The sequence below is a fragment of the Gorilla gorilla genome, chromosome 7 (genome assembly GCF_029281585.2).
Source record: "Gorilla gorilla gorilla isolate KB3781 chromosome 7, NHGRI_mGorGor1-v2.1_pri, whole genome shotgun sequence".
NCBI classification, from domain to species: Eukaryota; Metazoa; Chordata; class Mammalia; order Primates; family Hominidae; genus Gorilla; species Gorilla gorilla.
In genome coordinates this window covers 10,914,076-10,933,113 of record NC_073231.2, presented here as the reverse complement: position 1 = coordinate 10,933,113, position 19,038 = coordinate 10,914,076, and the positions used below count along the sequence as shown (strand labels likewise).

Genomic DNA, 19,038 nt, shown 5'->3' with positions numbered 1-19,038 from the left:
GGTGCTCCCCTGGCCCCACATTCCCACCGGCATGGGAGCTTTTGTTCCCACCGAGTGAGTCAGTGGAGATGGGAATCTCTAGTGACTTGTGTGAACCAGTGTTGCTGCAGCTCTGAGAAATGGCGCTGCTGTGCTGCGTGTCACACACCGTCACTCAAAGGCACTCACTGTTTGATAGGAACATGTGCCCCTCTACTGATGAGGCAAGTGAGTCAGCCATTCTACGGTGGTCCAAAGTGCTGCTGTGACTCTGTGCCCCTTTGATACATAGAGAAATATCTCTTGAAATAACTTTTTCCCCTTCCAGTTGTTGAGTAAAAATTCAAGCATGCAGAAGAAAACGTCAGTTCTGAATGGCATGCTTTTTATAACTTATGGCAGTGGAGTGAAAGGGGAGAGGAATTTTCCACTAGCTTCCATTGCAAGAGACACATATGCAAGGCAAGAGGGTTAAAGAGAGGGGGCGGGCCTCCAGAACTGAAACTAATTATGGGAAAATGATTCAAGTCCCTGTACTTTTACCACAAGCATTTGGAGAATCACACCGAAAGTTTACTTCCCGAATTGCTGTGGCATGCAAGTAAATTTGGCTTTTCTGTATAATCTAATGTTATAAAACTAGTTCACCTTAGAGCAAGTGAAGATGGTGAGGAGGCAAACTATAAATTACAAGCAGAAATAGGCCACATGAGTTTTGTAAAACTGGCACCAATCTACACTTCCAAAACCGCATTAGCCCGAAGGCAACCACGGTACACACGGAACACATGCATGTTGCTCTGAGAACGCTTCTTCCGAGGTACACCCTGGTTATAAATGCTGTTCACCTGAAAGAAGACAGGACTAACCAGCCAGCTTGCAAGGAACATGGCTGTTTTTCCTAGTGATTTCAGAAGTTAGGAAAACATGGAAGGGTACATCTTAATGAAGCTCTTACACAATTTATTAGTTCTTTTTGACTTACTAGCTTTCCGATAAACATATCAAATCTTAGAGATTACAATTAAAGGCAATACCTGGATTGGGGGAAGGGGAGGAAGAGGGTACGTTGAGTTTATATCCTACCAAGTGCAAGGTTCTAGGCTAGTTGTTCTCAAACTTTCTCAGCTCATAGCACCCTTAGTGATTCACTATTTTTTCTCTATTTATCTCTAGGCCAACAGTTGCTTGTATTAAGTGGTTAGCTCCAAATAATTTAAGTATTTATGTTCTGACAATTTAGTAGCTATTTGAAAATACCAATATACATATAAATTGAGTTTTAAAAAAAGATCCTTTATTTTCTTTCTTAAGTAACCCCAGTGACGTATGAATGGAATATATCTGCCAGTTGGGCACACCTGGCTTCTCAAACTTTGGAATCAAATTGGACACTGCCACCTGCATTTTACGCTCTATGCTAATTTTCCTGTAGTACTTGCTTTTCACAAACAGCAACCACCAAAAACCTAGCTTTACAGAGGTACAAGCTGATACTGTTGAAACGGTGAGCTGCTTTGAGCTATGAATTCTTCCAGTGGCTGACAGTCATTGAACACTGCTGGGATGCCCTTGAATATTCAGACTGTCTCCCTTACTCCAATTTGTTTGCTGCAAGGACCCAGGGTGCCGTGGCACACAGTTTGGGAATTGTGCTAACTCATTCCACTTAATTTTCACGCTAGCATAGCACAGTAGGTATTTATATACCTGTTTTACCAACCAGAAATGTGATGTTAGAAAGTATTGAGCCAGTAGTTCCTAAGGAACTGAACTGGGACTCACACCGGGTGTGTTTGATTCTCAAATCTGTACTGTAATGATGAATCTGTAATGACAATGGCTTCCAATGTCACAAATATCGCTACTTCCCCAACTCAATTCAATATGAATAAAGTTATTTTATTCAGTTTTTTATACTATGTCTCAAAAGTCAGAAACACTTGCATTGGAGTAGCTCAAAGCAGAACTAAATTCAATCGATTTCACTTTTCTCAGAGTAATCTTGTATTTATTCCAATGGGCAATGGGTAGAACTATTATTAATAGCACAAATCATTTTCTTCCTATACTTGAAGCCACTGAACTCCAACAAAATCCAATACATGACTCAGACATTTATTTATTTATTATTTATTTTTAGACTAATGGGAACCGCACGAATTCTTTCTTGGTCTTCCAAGAGCAAATGCCTTTTATGCTTGATCCGGAAAGAATCGTGTTTTGGAATGTCAGATTATGAATATACATTTTAACCCTCATCAGACGGCTGGAACGGTTTAATCCACAGTTCTCTAAGACAGTTACTTTAAAATTACTTTTCCAAAGTTCATTTCATTAGGCATTATTTAGGTGCTCCCGGATGAAAACTGCAGAGACAAATAAAACCACCCATAGTAACTAGGGTCATAGTGTCACAACAAAACTTGTCAAACATTTCATTTCTAAATGTCTTTTAGTTTTTAAAAGAATTTTTGAGATATAAAACACAGGAAATGGATAAAGTATACTAACCTGAAATTTACAGCTTGATAACTTTTAAAAATATGGATTCACTCATGTAACCAGCACCAAGGTCAAGATCTAGGAAACATTTTCAGCACTCCAGAAGGCTCCCTCGTGCCACTGCTCAGTTCACAGCCTCAAACCCCTCCCACCCGGAAGACATTATTCTGACTTCTATCACCTTTAGTAAGTTTGGTCCATTCTTGAGCTTCATGGAAATGGATCATCTAGTAAGCACTCCTAGGGTGTGGCTTCTGTGACCCAACATGATGTCTGTGATGGCATTCATTTGACAGCGATCTATTATGTTATTTGTTAAAATGGAACTGCAGAGCATGAGCTCATCATACCAGTCTCCATGGAGCAACATTTAAAAATCAAAATAATAATTCCATTGTGAGAACAAAACTAGTGAGACTACTGACCAAAGAATCTGATGTTAGCAGGTTCAATCTGAAATCACATAATTGGCCTCAAAACATATTTCGAGTCTTCCTGATGTGGACAGTTCAGCAGATGTTATAGATTCAAGTCAGGAGGTAAGGGAGGCTCTTTTATGGCAAAGTGTAACTCTAAATGCTGTATCTGTGTCTTTATCTTAATGAATTCCTTCTTAGAGTGCCATTTTCTGTAAAAATCACTTTAGAATGAGGAATCCTATAGAAATAAAATGTATGCTTGCGCTTCATTTCATGGCCAAGTTGTGCATGTCGGTTCTTACTCAACCCTCTCCCCCTCCAATACATGAGTGACACACCCTGAAAAAAAAATCGACAAACTCTCTCCGAAAATGACTTGGAAACATCCCTAGAGCTGGTATTTTGTAAAAAACAGTTTGACGTAACATATATTTTGTAGTAAAATACTCTCTTATTTTGGGTTAGGAGGTCTTGGAAGACATAATTACAAGTTCAGTGATTTGCCCAAAGTTATAATCACCATGTGCAGTTCACAGTCTCTCTTTCCAGCACAGTCAAACTATAATCATCACGGAACACAGTGCATGTGCTTTTAGAACATTTTTGCTGGACTGCTGGCCACAGACAGAAGTAGAACGTGTTTATGGGGTTTTCTATGGTCTTCCATAATAAACAGAGGTCCCAGCTTCACTATCAACATTTGAAATGGCAAATGGTAAATATGTTGATTCGTACTTGTTACACTTCCTACCAAATTTCAGATCAAGAGATGAAGATAAAAGTTATATTTGGAAAACAAAAAGTTATACTATTCTCTGTCTTGCCACATCATCTAGGTATTGAATATTGTTTTGCTTTTGCTCCATTGTTTCTTATCTGAAAACATTCTACTGCTGATCAGATCTAAAATAAGGTTAAAATGCTTAAAATATATTGCAACTTTAAAGATTAAGGTGCAAAACATAGCCCCGTTAAATAATCTGTGTTTCTAATGTGAGTTATAAAAAGATTGCTCCCTTTCAGCTTCTACAAAGCCCAGGCGGATGTACAGCTCCTTAAAGTCCATGCACACAGGGGGTTTAAGTTATGTAAATAAATATGAAAGTATGAAAAAACTCGCAGCTTTAAACACTTGGGAGAATGGGAACTGAACCAGAGGTAGAAGGGACAGATCATCTCATCCAATATAAGGGGTAGATTATCTTCCTAAATAGTTCAGGAAAGCACGAACTTCAGCGGTTATTAAATCATTACATTAAAAAAAGCTGCACCTACAGCTTTATGAACACAAAAATCAAAGAGGAAAGAACATATGTCTTTTCTGAAAATCCCCTGGCCTTATACGACAGCGCTCTTCCCTATGGTTTGGGCGGGTTTATTCCGCAGATGGGAGCTGGATGCTCCCCACCACCCACGCACATTGCCCGTCAGTGCGTTTTGCTCACAGGAGTCTCAAGTTGCTGCAGAGCACGGAAATGTGTGTCTGCATCCATTTACTCTAACCCAGGAAAGCACAGAGAGAAGGGTGTCCAGGCAGGAGACGAGGAGCAGTTCGTTGGAGAGCCATCACCCATACTGAGAAAGTAACTGTACAAACACATTTGCGGACGGCGGGTCAGTAGTGCATCTTCATGTACAGAAGATGGCTTGTGTTCCCACTGAGTCTTCGTGTAAATTAATCCTGTGTATTTTGATCATCTTCCAATATTATCTCAAAAATTCTATCCATTGGAATTCTTTCAACTTTTTGGGTGCTAGCAGAAAGAGGAGATAAAGAAGCAGAAAGTCTTGGCTGGCGGTGGAGTTGGGGGGGTTTCTGTCCAGAGGCAGTGGGACCCGGCAGGGCACGCACAGCCCTGCTGTGAGATTTCTCAAGCATTCCCATCAGCATTCCCAAGTCCGCTCCTCTCCCTTTTTAAAACAGAAACAACACACGCTTCCTGCCGACCTTATAAAGGACAGCAAAAACTAGTTTGCCTTGAAAATGCCTTCTAGAAAATTATCTAAATTTAGAAAATCATCTAAGTTTCGCTAGCCTTTTCCCTTTTCTAGCCATTTAGGATAGTCATTGTGACCAAGTAAATTCAGTTTATTGGAAAAAGAAAAAAACTGCCCACTTCAGAGTTGATCATGCCACCTCCTCCACAGAGCTCCACTCAGTATTTTGGCAAACCCATGTAACACAGAAAGAGAGAGCAAGAACAGGGCAGAGAGGAGACGTAAAAGGCCATCAGTATCTGTATACTTCATTGCAAAAATGAAAAAGTAAGAATGTTAATGCTCCTCAGACAGCATTTTTTTTTTTTAAGATAAGAATAGGCATATCAGTACAGCGACGAGAGTGCTGGATGGGGCGTTGGGAGACCAGGGTTTTAGTTAGTACTCTGCTACCAGCTAGCACTGTGACCCAGGTGCTAGCGTCCTTCTTACAGTGACAGTCCGACAATATTACAGGGTCTAAAGCCTCCCGCCATTGCCCACCAAGCTTTGGAATGTCTATTTCTTAGAGAACTGAAACACACACACACAAGCTTTGGAATGCCTATTTCTTAGAGAACTGAAACACACACACACAAGCTTTGGAATGTCTATTTCTTAGAGAACTGAAACACACACACACAAGCTTTGGAATGTCTATTTCTTAGAGAACTGAAACACACACACATACACACACACACACACAGATACACACACACACACACACACCCCTACCTCACATGTGTAGGCAAATGTATGCATATATGTCTCTAGACAGATATACATAAGGTTCTATTTGTCATAGAAAAACAGAGACATTTTGTTACATTATTATTATTTTTTCTTTCATTGTGCCTTAAATTCAGAAAGGCAAGAATGCTCTAGTTTCATTAAAAAAGGAAGTTCCTGGTATACTGTAGCCTAAATGCATCAATCTCATTCCTAGAGCTAAATTTTAACTGCTTCTATTTGTAATCATTTATCATTCAGTACTTTTTTTTTTTTTTTTTGAGATTGAGTCTCATTCTGTCACCCAGGCTGGAGTGCAGTGGCATGATCACGGCTCACTGCAGCCTCAACCTCCTGGGCTCAAGCAATCCTCCCACCTTAGCCTCCTGAGTAGCTAGGACTACAGGCATGAGCCACCATGTCCATCTAATTTTTAAAAAAATTTTCTGTAGAGATGGAGTCTCGCCATGTTGCCTAGGCTGGTCTTGAACTCCTGACCTCAAGTGATCCTGCTACCTTGGCCCCCTAAAGTATTGGGATTACAGGAGTGAGCCACTATGCCCGGCCCTACATTCAGTACAGTTTTAAAAAGAAAATAGTTTTATATTTTCTTCTACCTCTGTAGGGAAAACATCACTACTGTCTTCTAAGCTGAGAATTTAACAAAATATCCCCAAAAACAGACGAATGGCAGAAGTCTGCAGAATGAGAGGCCACCAAGGACCTGCCGAGCGTCTCCGCAGTCGCTCTGCTGCTGCAACCTCATCTCACTCCTGCATGACAACCCTGGCTTTGGTTTCCTGTCTCCAGGCCTGCCCTGCCCCAATCTACTAGAAATATTGTCTTTCTCAGAGCACTGCTTTTCCTATCCTCTCCTCTCCAGCGCTGCTGACTGGGGGCTATAAATACAAGCTCCCCTTCCACGTGGCCCCGAGTTACCCACTAGCCTGTCTTTAGCCACTGCCCACAGCCTGGGGCCCATGAGACTTGGGGTAGGCACTGACTTTCTCTAAGCCTCATTTTTCTCCTTCATTAAAGGGGCCTCAAAGCATCCCCTGCTGTGTCAGGGAAACCCTCTGGTGCTGCTCAGAATTCACCCTCTTGTGCTGCTCGGAATTAACCCTCTGGGCCCAACTTGCTCTTCAGGACATCTCAGAGACAGGCCTTGCCTCAGGCCTTCCCACAAACCCCCAGGCCATGCCCAGGGACGTTGGCTCCAAGCTGCCTCGGGACACTCATGGGAACCTCCTCGGCACTCTCGCAAGCACAGCTCCAAAACCTGGGTCATGAATGCCCACTGGGCTCCACCTGCCCCTGGGGACAGCAGTCCCCATTCTCGCCCCAGGTGGATGTTCTGAGACACCGTCCCAGGGCTCCTTGGGAGATCCTGTGGGGCTTCTTACCAGCCAGCACGGCGGTGGCCGCCTGAGTCCACGTGTGCGAACCACCCTGCCGCGCCCCTGCCTCCCGCGCCTGTCCGGCATGGCTGCGCTCTGGGACCACTGCCTAAATAAACTTCCTGCATGCCTGCCTTTGTCTCAGGCTCTGCTTTTGGGGAAACCCAACCTAAGGCAGTGTGAGAATCTGGTGAGACAGAGGTACACACACATACACACAGAGAAGCATTTTGTCATTGTAAGCTGCTGTAACTATTCTTGCTGTGTATATATCTATATATGCAGACGTGGCCTGACAACGTCTGTTGCACTGTATTTGCTCCTCATCTTCCAGGAATCTGTGCAAGTGTCAGGTATGCATGACGTGCCATGAGGCTGCACGCTCACAGACATCTGGTAAATATATATGTGCCCTACAAGACCTCTAAAAGACACCCGTGTAAGATGTGACACCCTTTGCATATGAAATGCCCAAAGAAATTTACATGAGGTTACTACAGCAGTCTCCTTAAACTTACATGTATTTAAAATGCCTGCTATTGATGAGAAATAGCCACTTTATCAGTAGAAAATAACTGGAACATTTTGAAGGGAAAAGCACATTTCCTTATCAAATTTTGGAGTAGTGGTAAGGGAAACACACAAAGAGGTAAACTGATATGAATATATGTGGAAAAACATATATTCAAATATATGTGGAAAAACATATATTCAAATATATGTGAAAAAAATTAATGCAAAGAATATGCAGTTGCACTCAAAGAAGAGCAAAGCGGATAGGATTTGCCAGAGCACAGACATACTGGTACACTCAAATTATTGTAGGGTGTATCTATCCACAGGAGGAGAGGCATGGACTATTAATGTTAGAATGCCACCAGCTGAAGCCCACAAACTTATTTCCTACTACATCTTGGAGTTTATAGTGGCCAAAAGTGAACTTTCAGTCTCTTATACTAGTGAAAGTAGGAAAGGGGTTGGTTATCTAGATACAGTATCAGAAAGTCACTCATAAATTATTAAATGGCCGGGCACAGTGGCTCACGCCTGTAATCCCAGCACTTTGGGAGGCCAAGGCAGGCAGATCGCCTGAGGTCATGAGTTTCAGACCAGCCTGACCAACATGGCGAAGCCCCATCTCTATTAAAAATACAAAAATTACCCAGGCATGGTGGTGTGTGCCTGTAACCCCAGCTACTTGGGAAGCTGAGGCAGGAGAATCGTTTGAACCAGGGAGGCAGAGGTTGCAGTGAGCCAAGATCACGCCGCTGCACTCCAGCCTGAGTGACACAGTGAGACTCCGTGTCAAAAAAAGACAACAAAAAATTATGAATAGAAAAAAGCAAAAAGGCTAGATGAGAACAGATCCATTTCAGGAAGTGCTTAAAAGACCCTATGTGGGCAGGCGTCCACGTGGTCAGGGCAGGTGAAGGCAAGTGTGCTCCCTAAGAGAAATCACAAGACCCACTAGGAAATTGGCACCAGAGGCCAGGCTTCCCTCCCTCGACCTTTAGCTTTTGCCTCAATTTCTAGGGCCTTACACTGAACGTGAAGAAAAGGCCAAGACTATAAAAACAGTCAACAGATGGCAAGTAGCTTTGGAATGGGCTTTTCTAGGTTCTAGAAATTCAAATCTGGCATCAATATATGGAGAAAACTTGCTTCCCACATCACAGGGCATGTGAACATCACCTCTCACTGTGGGTACTGTGCCTACCCCCCAGGCTCTGGCGAGGGGTTTAGGAGGACAAAGTGCTGCCCAAAACCCGCATCTCCCAGCCCTTCCCTCTTTAGGCTCAGCCTCTGCCATGAAGTACTGCTGAGTACACAGCTGCTTAGGCAGCAAAATCTCCAGAATAAATACACACACACACACAAGCCCAACTCTAAAAGGAGGGGGAGGAGAGCACAGTTTTGCCACTTTTCTGTCTGGAGACCTCAAATGATGTTTCAGAGTTTCCTCATGACAGGGAACCAAGAACATTAGGTCAAAAGCCTCCCAAATAGAATATCCCTGGATTTAATAATCTTACACTCAAGTTTTCAAACTAATTCTAAGAGTGGATGTTTTGCTTGTTGTTACTAGGATGTATATGTAGAATGGTTGCAGAGTTTGAGGATTCTGTTCACTCTTCAAGCAAGCAAGAACATTAACCTATTGTCTGTGGAGATTTAAAATGAAATGACACAAATACAAAATGGTTTTGATATCAAAATGAAACACAAAATGAGTATCTTTGCTGAGGGCATGCAATGGGGGATGGTGGGACCTGAGGAGGAAGAGAAGACTCAAGGAGGAGACACAAAGGCGGCCGTGGTATGAGGCCACTGGGCAGCTGGGACAGCCAAAGACAGTGCGCGCCCAGGTCTGAGGCCCACAAGATCAGGGGCGCCAGTCAGGAGGCGGTATGTGTCTTAAAAAGAAGGAATCTGGACCTTATCCTCAGACAAACCTGCAAGGGAAGAAAGTGAGCTGCGGTCACCAGCTTTGCATGTGGCTTCCTGACTCTGACAGTGGGATGAAAGGAGAGCAGCTGGTGGATGCGTGGCCAGCAAGAGAGAGAGAGGACAGTGGACCCTGGGAGGGAAGATGGGATCATGGGGGGTAGAAAACGTGTATGTGTGTGTGTAAGACAGATGGTTGCAATATCTTATTTCTAAATAGAAGTGGGCAACAGTAAAATGTTTCCAAGGAAATCTCAAATTATTTGTGAATTTACTAGAAAAATTCAAGGGTTTACTAGAAAAATGGAAGGGCTGGGTGGGAAGATAGATGGATCATTGGGATAGAAAAACGTGTATGTGTGTGTGAGAGATGGCTACAAAATCCTATTTCGAAATTGAAATGGGCAACAGTAAAATGTTTCCAAGGAAATCTCAAATTATTTGTTAATTTACTAGAAAATTCAAGGTCTTTAGACCCTCTGATTAATTAGTTTTTGTCCAGCTTAGGTCACTCAGATGGACAAAAACTAATTAATAAAAAGGTCTAAGGACCTTGAATTTTATTTAAATAGAAACGATCTCTCAACCAGCATCTACAGTTGGTGAGAAATCAACATCAGAATCTCCAAGTTGGGGATAGTTTTCATATATCATCTATGTTTTCCTTTACTGAGCCAGTTTCAAGATTACTTTTCTTTTGGTATAAAAAATAATGAAGACAATCTTGGTGAGAAGGAAGATAGCCAGATAAACTTTTAAATGTGTAATCAATCTGCCATAGTTGCCTCACAAATGGACCTATTTTTCCTGTCAAATTTGATTATTCAAAACGTTGTGGGAGTAATAAAAAACTTCAGAACATATTTTGCACTAAAATATATATATATATATCAATGTAAACATATATATATATATGTTGCATTAAAATATTTCATTCTGGTTGCTTGAGTTTCGATATGTTGCCAAGTTTTAAAGACGATGTCTGGGGCGCAACTCTTTTAGCAAATCATATAACACTGAGCAGCAAACCATGCAGCTAGAAGGATCGCTGTGGCCCTCAATGTTAAACTTGCATAAGTCACTTGAGTTCTGAGAAAGGAAGAACAGCCCAAGGCCCCAAACTTTGCCGACTGTGTCAACCATCAAGAAGAGGACAAAATGAACACACACTGTCCTCGCACACATATACAGCGGGACCTATTCAGACACGTGTGCCGACAGATCACGCTCATGGCATAATCCTCTTCAGATATGAAGGCGATGGCAAACATTCCTGCAAAACATGAATATGTTTCACATGCTATGCATGTGAAATTGGAAAGAGCCGGGTCCCCTCCCACGGGAGGTTCAAGTATCTTGGAACTGTTTTGATGAGAGCAGTTCGGTGCAGATGACAGGGATGGGAAACATTCTCCAAAGGCAAGTGGAGTTTGGTGCTGCCAGTGGAGGATGGCTTATTTACTGGGTTGGTTTTTTTTTTTTTTTTTTCTTGTACTAAGACTTCCTTATACTTAGAATGGAATTTCATATTTCTGGGCAGGTTTCTATATTTCTGGGTTTCAGTCACAGCCAGTAAAAATAAGAGAGACACTAAACAGAAAGACATTCTAGGACAATAAACTAGAAAATAACTAATTCATCAAGATCAAGAGACAGGGAAATTTCAAGGTCTGTCTATCCAAGTGGATGAGCCAGATGGTTTTGTTTCTAGGTTTGTTCTCATTATCCTTGATATGTGGTGATTTATGGAAAGGCTACATTAAATGGGAGATCTTTATTTGGAAATGTTCATTTTTATACCATATGATGGACATCCATAGTCTTTCTGTATCTCTAAAAATTACTACTAATCTTTGGAAGAAAACACAGATTCTTTTGTCAGGATGCTCCCAGAAGGTAGAACTGGCATTGGTCATCTTTAATTCTGGGCTTTTCTGGTGGTAAAAATGGCCCTCCACTGAGGGGTGGGTGGTCTGTCTGTTTTCTTAAGGCACTGTGAAGCCTGGAATTGGAAGGCATACTCAAGCCAATTTTGAGATATATCACTTTTGGCTCTTAAAAGGCTGGAAAAGTACGAAGCGGCCTCTGGGTTGAACTAACATTTTGCTGAGGGTCATTCCCAGTGCTCAGCCCTGCATCCACCTGTGCTGATGTGAGGCGCCTGGGATCCCGACACAGCGATTCCCATACAGCACAGACAGTGCCGGCAACCAAGAAACAGTACCTACCATTACTGTGGCTGTTCCTGTCGCTAGTGTTTCTGGGGCTAAATATACAGTATTCTTCCTTGTTTTTAAAGAGTACCTGACTGTCACATCATATATTTCTCTTAAAACCTTAATTTAATGACTTCAAGAGTAAGAACATAAGTATTTTTATTTTTAATTTTAATTTTTTTTTTTTTTTGAGACAAGGTCTCACTCTGTCGCCCAAGCTGCAGTGCAGTGGCACGATCATGGCTCACTGCAGCCTTGCTCTCCTGGGCTCAAGCAGTCCTCCCACCTCAGCCTCCCCAGTACCTGAGACTACAGGCTTGCACTACCACGCCAAGCTAATTTTTGTTTTTTTTTTGTATTTTTTGTAGAGATGGGTTTCACCATGTTACTCAGCCTGGTCTCAAACTCCTGAGAGCAAGCAATCCTCCTGCCTCGGCCTCCCAAAGTGCTAGGATTACAGCCATGAGCCATCACGACTGGCTCAAATATCTTTTAAAATCAACACAAAATATCTACTACTGCACATTTTTGGTTCTGTTCCATCCTTCTCCCAAAGACTTCAATTAATTAGCAATGCAGTCAGTATCATACAGAATTTTCTTTTATTTAAATGATACATGCTTCAAGAGCTGTATATATTTACAGACACTATATACAAATATGATATATACCTATCTGTATATACACACATCATGTGTATTTGTAATCTGCTTTTATGTAAGATTAACATAAATGGACACACATTAGCTCACCCACTGTGAACCTACACTTAGTCATCCTGAATAGCTAAAAAGTAGCAATTTAAAAAGATTCTTGCATTCTATTGTTTTTATGTTTAGAAAACAATATGGCAGGTTAAGAAATTTTATTTTTTAAAGTTGGGCCTGTATGTCTTTCAAAGTTCCTAAGTTTAATTTCAAATTGGAATTTGACTTTAAGTTTTCAATTATAAACAATCCTCTCATATCTCTGGAGAGTTGCAAACACATCTGACTCAGTAGCTCTAGAAATGGGGGAAGGCAGTATTAGAGGATTCATTTTCCCTCTCTGGTTGTATGATTTAGAGTGACAAAATACAATAATTTTTATTTAGCTCTTAAGTACTGAAATCAAGAAGGAGGTTAAGACTTTTTATTTATACCACTTTGTAAATTATTATTTCTGAGTGTGGGCTTAAACTAAACTCCAGCTGGAGTCTATCTCTATAGTTCCAAGCCTCCCGGAATGAAACTTTTTAAATATTATCTTGGCTGGGGTGGTGTGAGGAGTAACTAAGACAGTGCCCTGGGTGACACACAGCTTTAACTGCAACCTCAAAAATTCCATTACTCCCATGGCGATGAGCGGAGGGGAGAATTACGAACTGCTATTTATGGCTTCTTTTAAATAGTTTATTTCAATCACAAAAGTTACCGTTTTATAAAGGAAGGGGAGGAAGGAGAAAGAATGAATTAAGAAAGATCACACACACTAAAAAGCCTGAGCTAACTCTGAGAAAGGGTTAGTAAGATTTCAGACTCTTCACATTTTATGAAGCCTATAATAGAGATGGTTGCTGGCCTGCCGGGTATCAGTGACTGATTTTTTATTTTTTTAAATTTTTTTTAATTTTTAAATTTTTAAATTTTTTTAAATAGGGGTCTACTCTGTTTTGGTTCATATGGAAAACTAAGGCTTCAGCCAGATGTGGTGGCTCACACTCGTAGTCCCAGCACTTTGGGGGGCTGAGGCGGGTGGATGGCTTGAGTAACATTTCAACAAAATGATTTTACACACGCTTGGAGCTCTAGTACAACTGTCCCTTGATGTCTGTGGGGGACTGATTCCAAGATCCCCGAGAATACCAAAATCCACGATGCTCAAGCCTCTTCCGTAAAACAGGGTAGATCTGCATATAACCTATGCACTTCCTCTTGTATACTCTAAATCATCTCGAGGTTACTTAGAATACCTAACACAATGTCAATGCCATGTAAATAGTTGCTATACTGTATTGTTTTGCAATTTTTGTTTTTTATTGTTGTATTGTTATTTTTTTTTTTTTTTAAATATATTGATGGTGTGGTTGAACCCGTAGATGTGGAGGCCACAGATGGAGGGCTGACCGTGCCTCTCATGCATCCTGCTCATCTGACCCATCCAATATCCACGGGAGAATGACTGCCAGGGAGGCAGCCTTAGTGACCAGGCTGAGGGGCATGCAGGGAGCTGGGAGCTCAGAGAAGTGGGGCAGAGTCGATGGCGAGGGGGCATCGGAAACAGTAAACTTATAGTTCCAGCCTAATCCTAAAACCATCTGATACCAGTCACAAGACACAATCTATGAAATGCATCAACAAAGAAGCTCTAAGAGAGAAACTCTACCCTTCCCATCCTATTTTCCTACTCTTAAAGACAGAAAGCACAGAATTATTTAGTGGTTAACATTTTGGGGGAAATCATGTCTGATGACTGACTCCACGAATGGTTTCTCTATAAAGAATTCTAAGTTTTTAAAGGAGGGCACCAGAACCAGTTTTATAATCATCTTTCAATTATTCAATGTAATAAACAATGTTTGTTACACTATGTGAAAAGGAAGAAAACATGGTTTCTGCACTCACGAGCTTATACTTTGGACCAGTGAATGGAATAATGGTCCCCATCATTAGATTATTTAAAAAAAAAAAAAGAAGAAGAAGAAAGGAAATTAAATGCTAAGTATCTGGAGTTACGCATACACAATGACTTTAAAAGCACAGCTTAACTCCTCTTTAAGACACTCCTCTGACCAGCCAGAAACCCTATTTTACATATGAGGAAACTAGGGTCCCAAAAGGTTAAGCAACTTTCCTAGAACCAAGACTATAAAGCAGAGGGCAGGATTCCCTGGCTCCAAGCCCAAAGGCTCTTCCCACATACTGAGTTGTCTTGCAGTTATACGTAATCATATAATTTTACTGCCATAGACAGGGATAGCTATACCAATGGCAGTGAAATGAGCTTCTTCCTTCTCTTGTGTTTCAGTTAATGCTAAAATTAGTCGGCTGATCATCATCTTTGGTAACTGAGGGAGAGAAGAACCAGCCCATGGCACATTAGGTGATAAATGGACCAAGGTGGGATTAAAAGTTTGCTTGATACATGAAATGACAAAATTGTGAAAAATGCATACACGTTAGGAAAAATTTAATAGGTCGAATTAACTCAATATGGAGGAAGGTGGGGAAGACCCCACAGAATGTGGAACTGAGTGGTCATTCTGCAGGTTAAAAGGAAAATCAAAAGGGTGCTCCTCTCCTTATATGCTGTCTTAGAGTGTCTTCTCAAGTCTATGTGGAGAAACCAAAAGTCTAGAATGTGAGAGAAATAGTGATGCTTCTTTGTGTCAAATTATCATTTCCTGACTGCACGGTGAGAGTTGCAGCTGGGTAGGACAGACACAACCCCACAGTGGCAGCACCCAGCAGTCCCTGTGGCTGCCCTCACCACCCTCTGTGGCCCGCCATGACACGGACTTCTAGAAGAACACAGAAGCAACCAGTAGCTTGTCTCCCTCCTTTACATGATGTGACTAAGTTGCCAGATTTTGCATAAAAATAAAATCACACTGTATTTTCCTAATGATAAAAAAAAATAGTAAGATTCCAAAAGGAAGGCAAGGTACAAGTCTTTTAATAGATTTTTTTTTTTTTAAGATAGGGAGGAGATGACAAACATTTAGGAATCAGGTTTCCGGTCATTTGACTAATGACTGCCTTCTAACACTGTTCTTTTCTAGCTTGAGAATTATATCCAGGACAACATGAAAAAAGAAATGGTAGAGATACAGCAGAATGCAGTACAGAACCAGACGGCTGTGATGATAGAAATAGGGACAAACCTGTTGAACCAAACAGCGGAGCAAACGCGGAAGTTAACTGATGTGGAAGCCCAAGTAAGTAATGCCACATAAAGCACACGGTGTCCCTGCAGCTAGAGACTAGCACTCAGTCGCGTCAGGAGCTTCCTCAATGAAGGCATGAGAAACAGAAGAAGGCACCACCACAGGAGAAAAGGAATGAGTTGATAAGAAATTAAGAATGTATAGCTGCTTATGAATTAAAAATCAGTAAATCTGTTTTTGTTTTTAATACTGAGGTTAAATTTCATGTGTTCTATCTACTAAAGACATGTGAGTCATTTTCATGCCACGCATCCCAACCACTGCAAGATGAATACCCCCTCTGTCTCCCTGGTGCTTTCTGGACTCTGGGGATCATTTTCCATTTCTAAGTCCTAAAGTCTTTGAACATTTGAGAAATGAAAAGCACTGAGGCAGAGAGCTAGAAACTCTGGCCTTAAATCTAACTCTTGAGTTAAGATAAAACCTGAATCTCAACCGCTAACACAGCCTGTGGAATGAGTTTATGGAGAAGGAGACAAGTGGGACAGTGAGAAGCGTCCAGCCACAGAAAAGATGATGCACGCCTGAGCAAGAGCCCTGAGCGCTGCCATGGCTCCAGGTCTGCCACTAACCAAATAAATGCATCACAATGAGGCACTCACATTTTCTGGGTCTCAAATATTATAAAGGGTTGGGCCAGACAAGTGATTGCTAAGTTCTCTTTCCACTGTGAGATTCTATGAGCTAGTGATTATTAATAACAGAAAGAAGACTGAAATAGTAAACTAGTGGCCAGGCGCAGTAGCTCACACCTGTAATCCCAGCACTTTGGGAGGCCAAGATGGGTGGATCACCTGAGGTCAGGAGTTCGAGACCAGCCTGGCCAACATGGCGAAAACCCGTCTCTACTAAAAAATACAAAAAAATTAGCCAGGTGTGGTGGCGGGCATCTGCAATCCCAGCTACTTGGGAGGCTGAGGCAGGAGAATTGCTTCAACCCAGGAGGCAGAGGCTGCAGTGAGTTGAGATCGTGCTACTGCACTCCAGCCTGGACAACAGAGTGAGACTTCAACTCAAAAAAAAAAAAAAAAGAAAGAAAGAAACTAGTAAAATAACAGCAAAATAGGAAAATTTCAAAAGAAGAAAATTCACCCAGAGACATGCTAAATGATGCACAACATGTGACCCAGCGAACGGCCTGGGTGGGAAAGGGAAAAGCTGCTAATAGCAGTACAAATGCAGACGCTCCAAGCTCAAGGCCGTGGTCGTGACTCTCGGCAGCCAAGCCCGCTTTCTGACTCCTCATCCTGCCTTCTTTACATGCTTCTGAAGTCAGTGGCTTGCTACTCTGGGCTATAACGAATGCTTTTAAAAAAAGAGCAGATTTAAGTGAAACAATCCCCACTCCATATTATTCCTAAATGCTAGTTCAGCTAAAAGGATCAAGAAATGCTAGACGTCAGCCAGGAGAGGACATGAGAGAGGAGATGCCATAAGCCCTGCCACTGTCGTAAGACTCATTCTAGAAGGCAAAGCTGTTCTTTCATTGTCTTCCTAAAAATGGTTGGATGAGGTCAGAGAAAACAGTAGCGAAATGATAGACAAACAAAAGACTTACAGATAAGAGAACAGAATAACAAATTACTTGATTACCAGGTCTTTCCACAATATCACAACAGTTCAGGAAAAACATACATAAATATTTTACATAACGGACCATAAGGTACTAAAAATTTAAATCCTAGGAAGTCATAAAAACTAAAGATTTAAAAGTCAATATATCAATATATATCTACAGCCAATTATTATTAGGTTGGACCAAAAGTAACTGCAGTTTTTGCCATTACTTTTTTTTTTTTGAGACAGAGTCTCACTGCATTGCCCAGGTTGGAGTGCAATGGTTTGATCTCGACTTGCTGCAACCTCCACCTCCTGGGTTCAAGCGATTCTCGTGCCTTAGCCTCCCGCGTAGCTGGGATTACAGGTGCAGGCTACCACACCTGGCTAAATTTCTGTATTTTTAGTAGAGACAGGGTTTCACCATGTTGGCCAGGCTGGTCTCGAACTCCTGACCTCAGGTGATCCACCTGCCTTGGCCTCCCAAACTGCTGGGATTACAGGCGTGAGCCACCGTGCCTGGCCACCATTACTTTCAATGGCAAAACTGCACCAACCTATTAAAATAAATTAGTCATGATTAAGTCACATGCCCCACCTTTTGACAGTACCACTGATGGGTAATTGAATAGCTCATCCAAAAAATGTCTCATAAGCATTTTTAAAATTAACATTTCTTATATTTTAAAATAATAGTTAGATCCAAGCATGGCAGCTTGGCAAAAATTTAAAAAAATAAAAAATAATAATAGTAATGAAAAAGTGTTAGGACAGAGCAGCAATGCAAACCTTGCTACATCCTATAGCGGTCAGAGACTTCATAGCATTTGATGTACTTGTGTTGCGTCATATGGTTTAAAAAAAAAACGTCTATTGTGAAACTAGATATCATGTTATCTAGGATAACAGGAAAATAAGAAAACAGATGGAAAGTAAGCAGTTTTTCCATGTAAAGCCCAATTGAACACATGAAAATGGCTGAGCCAGCTGGGCACGCTTGCTCAGATCTATAATCCTAGCACTTTAAGAGGCCAAGGTGGGTGGATGGCTTGAGATCAGGAGTTCGAGACCAGCTTGAGCAACATGGTGAAACCCCATCTCTACCAAAAAAAAAAAAAAAAAAAAAAAAATTAGCCAGGCGTGCTTGTGTGCACTTGTACACCCAGTTACTTGGGAGGCTTAGTGAGGTTACAAGAAGTGCTTAAGCCTGGGAGGCAGAGTCTGTAGTGAACGGATACGGTGCCACCGCACTCCAGCCTGGGCAACAGAGTGAGACCCTGTCTCAAAAAAAAAAAAAAAAAAAAAGAAAAATGGCTGAGCTTAAGGAAGGCCGCAAAGAAACTGAATTATGTACCCACTCTGTTTGAAGGTATCTGCTGAGCAGTTACTGATTTTGTGAAATAGACTTAAATTCAAATCTGAAAATTTCTGATTAGAAGCAAGATTCTCCAAGCCTGTCAGAATGAGAGATGATCAAATTGAGCAACAATGGGTGGCTGTAGGTCTCATATCTTAAAGGGAATGACGGATCATTACCTGGCCTGGGTAATTTACAGTTCCCTGCAGATGGAGGCCTTCAGGCTGGTCCAGCGGTTTGATGCTCTCCAGAAAAGTGATGTGAAAATGGTTACAATTACTACTGGGTCAATCATGACTTATATGCCATCCTTCCCTGCCTCCCCACGGAATTTTACTCATGTTATAACCCTTATGAATTAAACAGGAGACACAATTTTCCAGTTCCTTTTAGAAATAACCAACATAGAATGTTTGGACTCAAAGAAGACGTAGGCCAAATCTATATTCCAGGTGTTAATATCAAAACCCAAACAAAACCTTATGTTGGCCAAGGACTTTATTCTCACAGAAGACTTTTTGTGATAAGAACT

The 19,038-nt window shown here is 41.5% G+C and overlaps 2 protein-coding genes across 9 annotated transcripts in view; one reads left to right on the top strand and one right to left on the bottom strand.

The window, feature by feature from the left end:
• MCPH1 (microcephalin 1) overlaps positions 1-19,038 on the bottom strand; it is a 239,172-nt gene that overhangs the window by 95,660 nt on the left and 124,474 nt on the right. The window lies entirely within an intron of this gene.
• Positions 1-19,038, top strand: part of ANGPT2 (angiopoietin 2) — a 62,352-nt gene that overhangs the window by 15,727 nt on the left and 27,587 nt on the right. For 2 of the 4 annotated variants that reach the window (XM_004046583.5, XM_019032550.4), the window contains exon 2: positions 15,428-15,583. The exons of the other annotated variants lie outside the window; for them this stretch is intronic. In XM_004046583.5, coding sequence (XP_004046631.1) covers positions 15,428-15,583 — 156 coding nt within the window. The remainder of the gene's footprint in view (positions 1-15,427; positions 15,584-19,038) is intronic. 4 annotated transcript variants of the gene reach the window in all.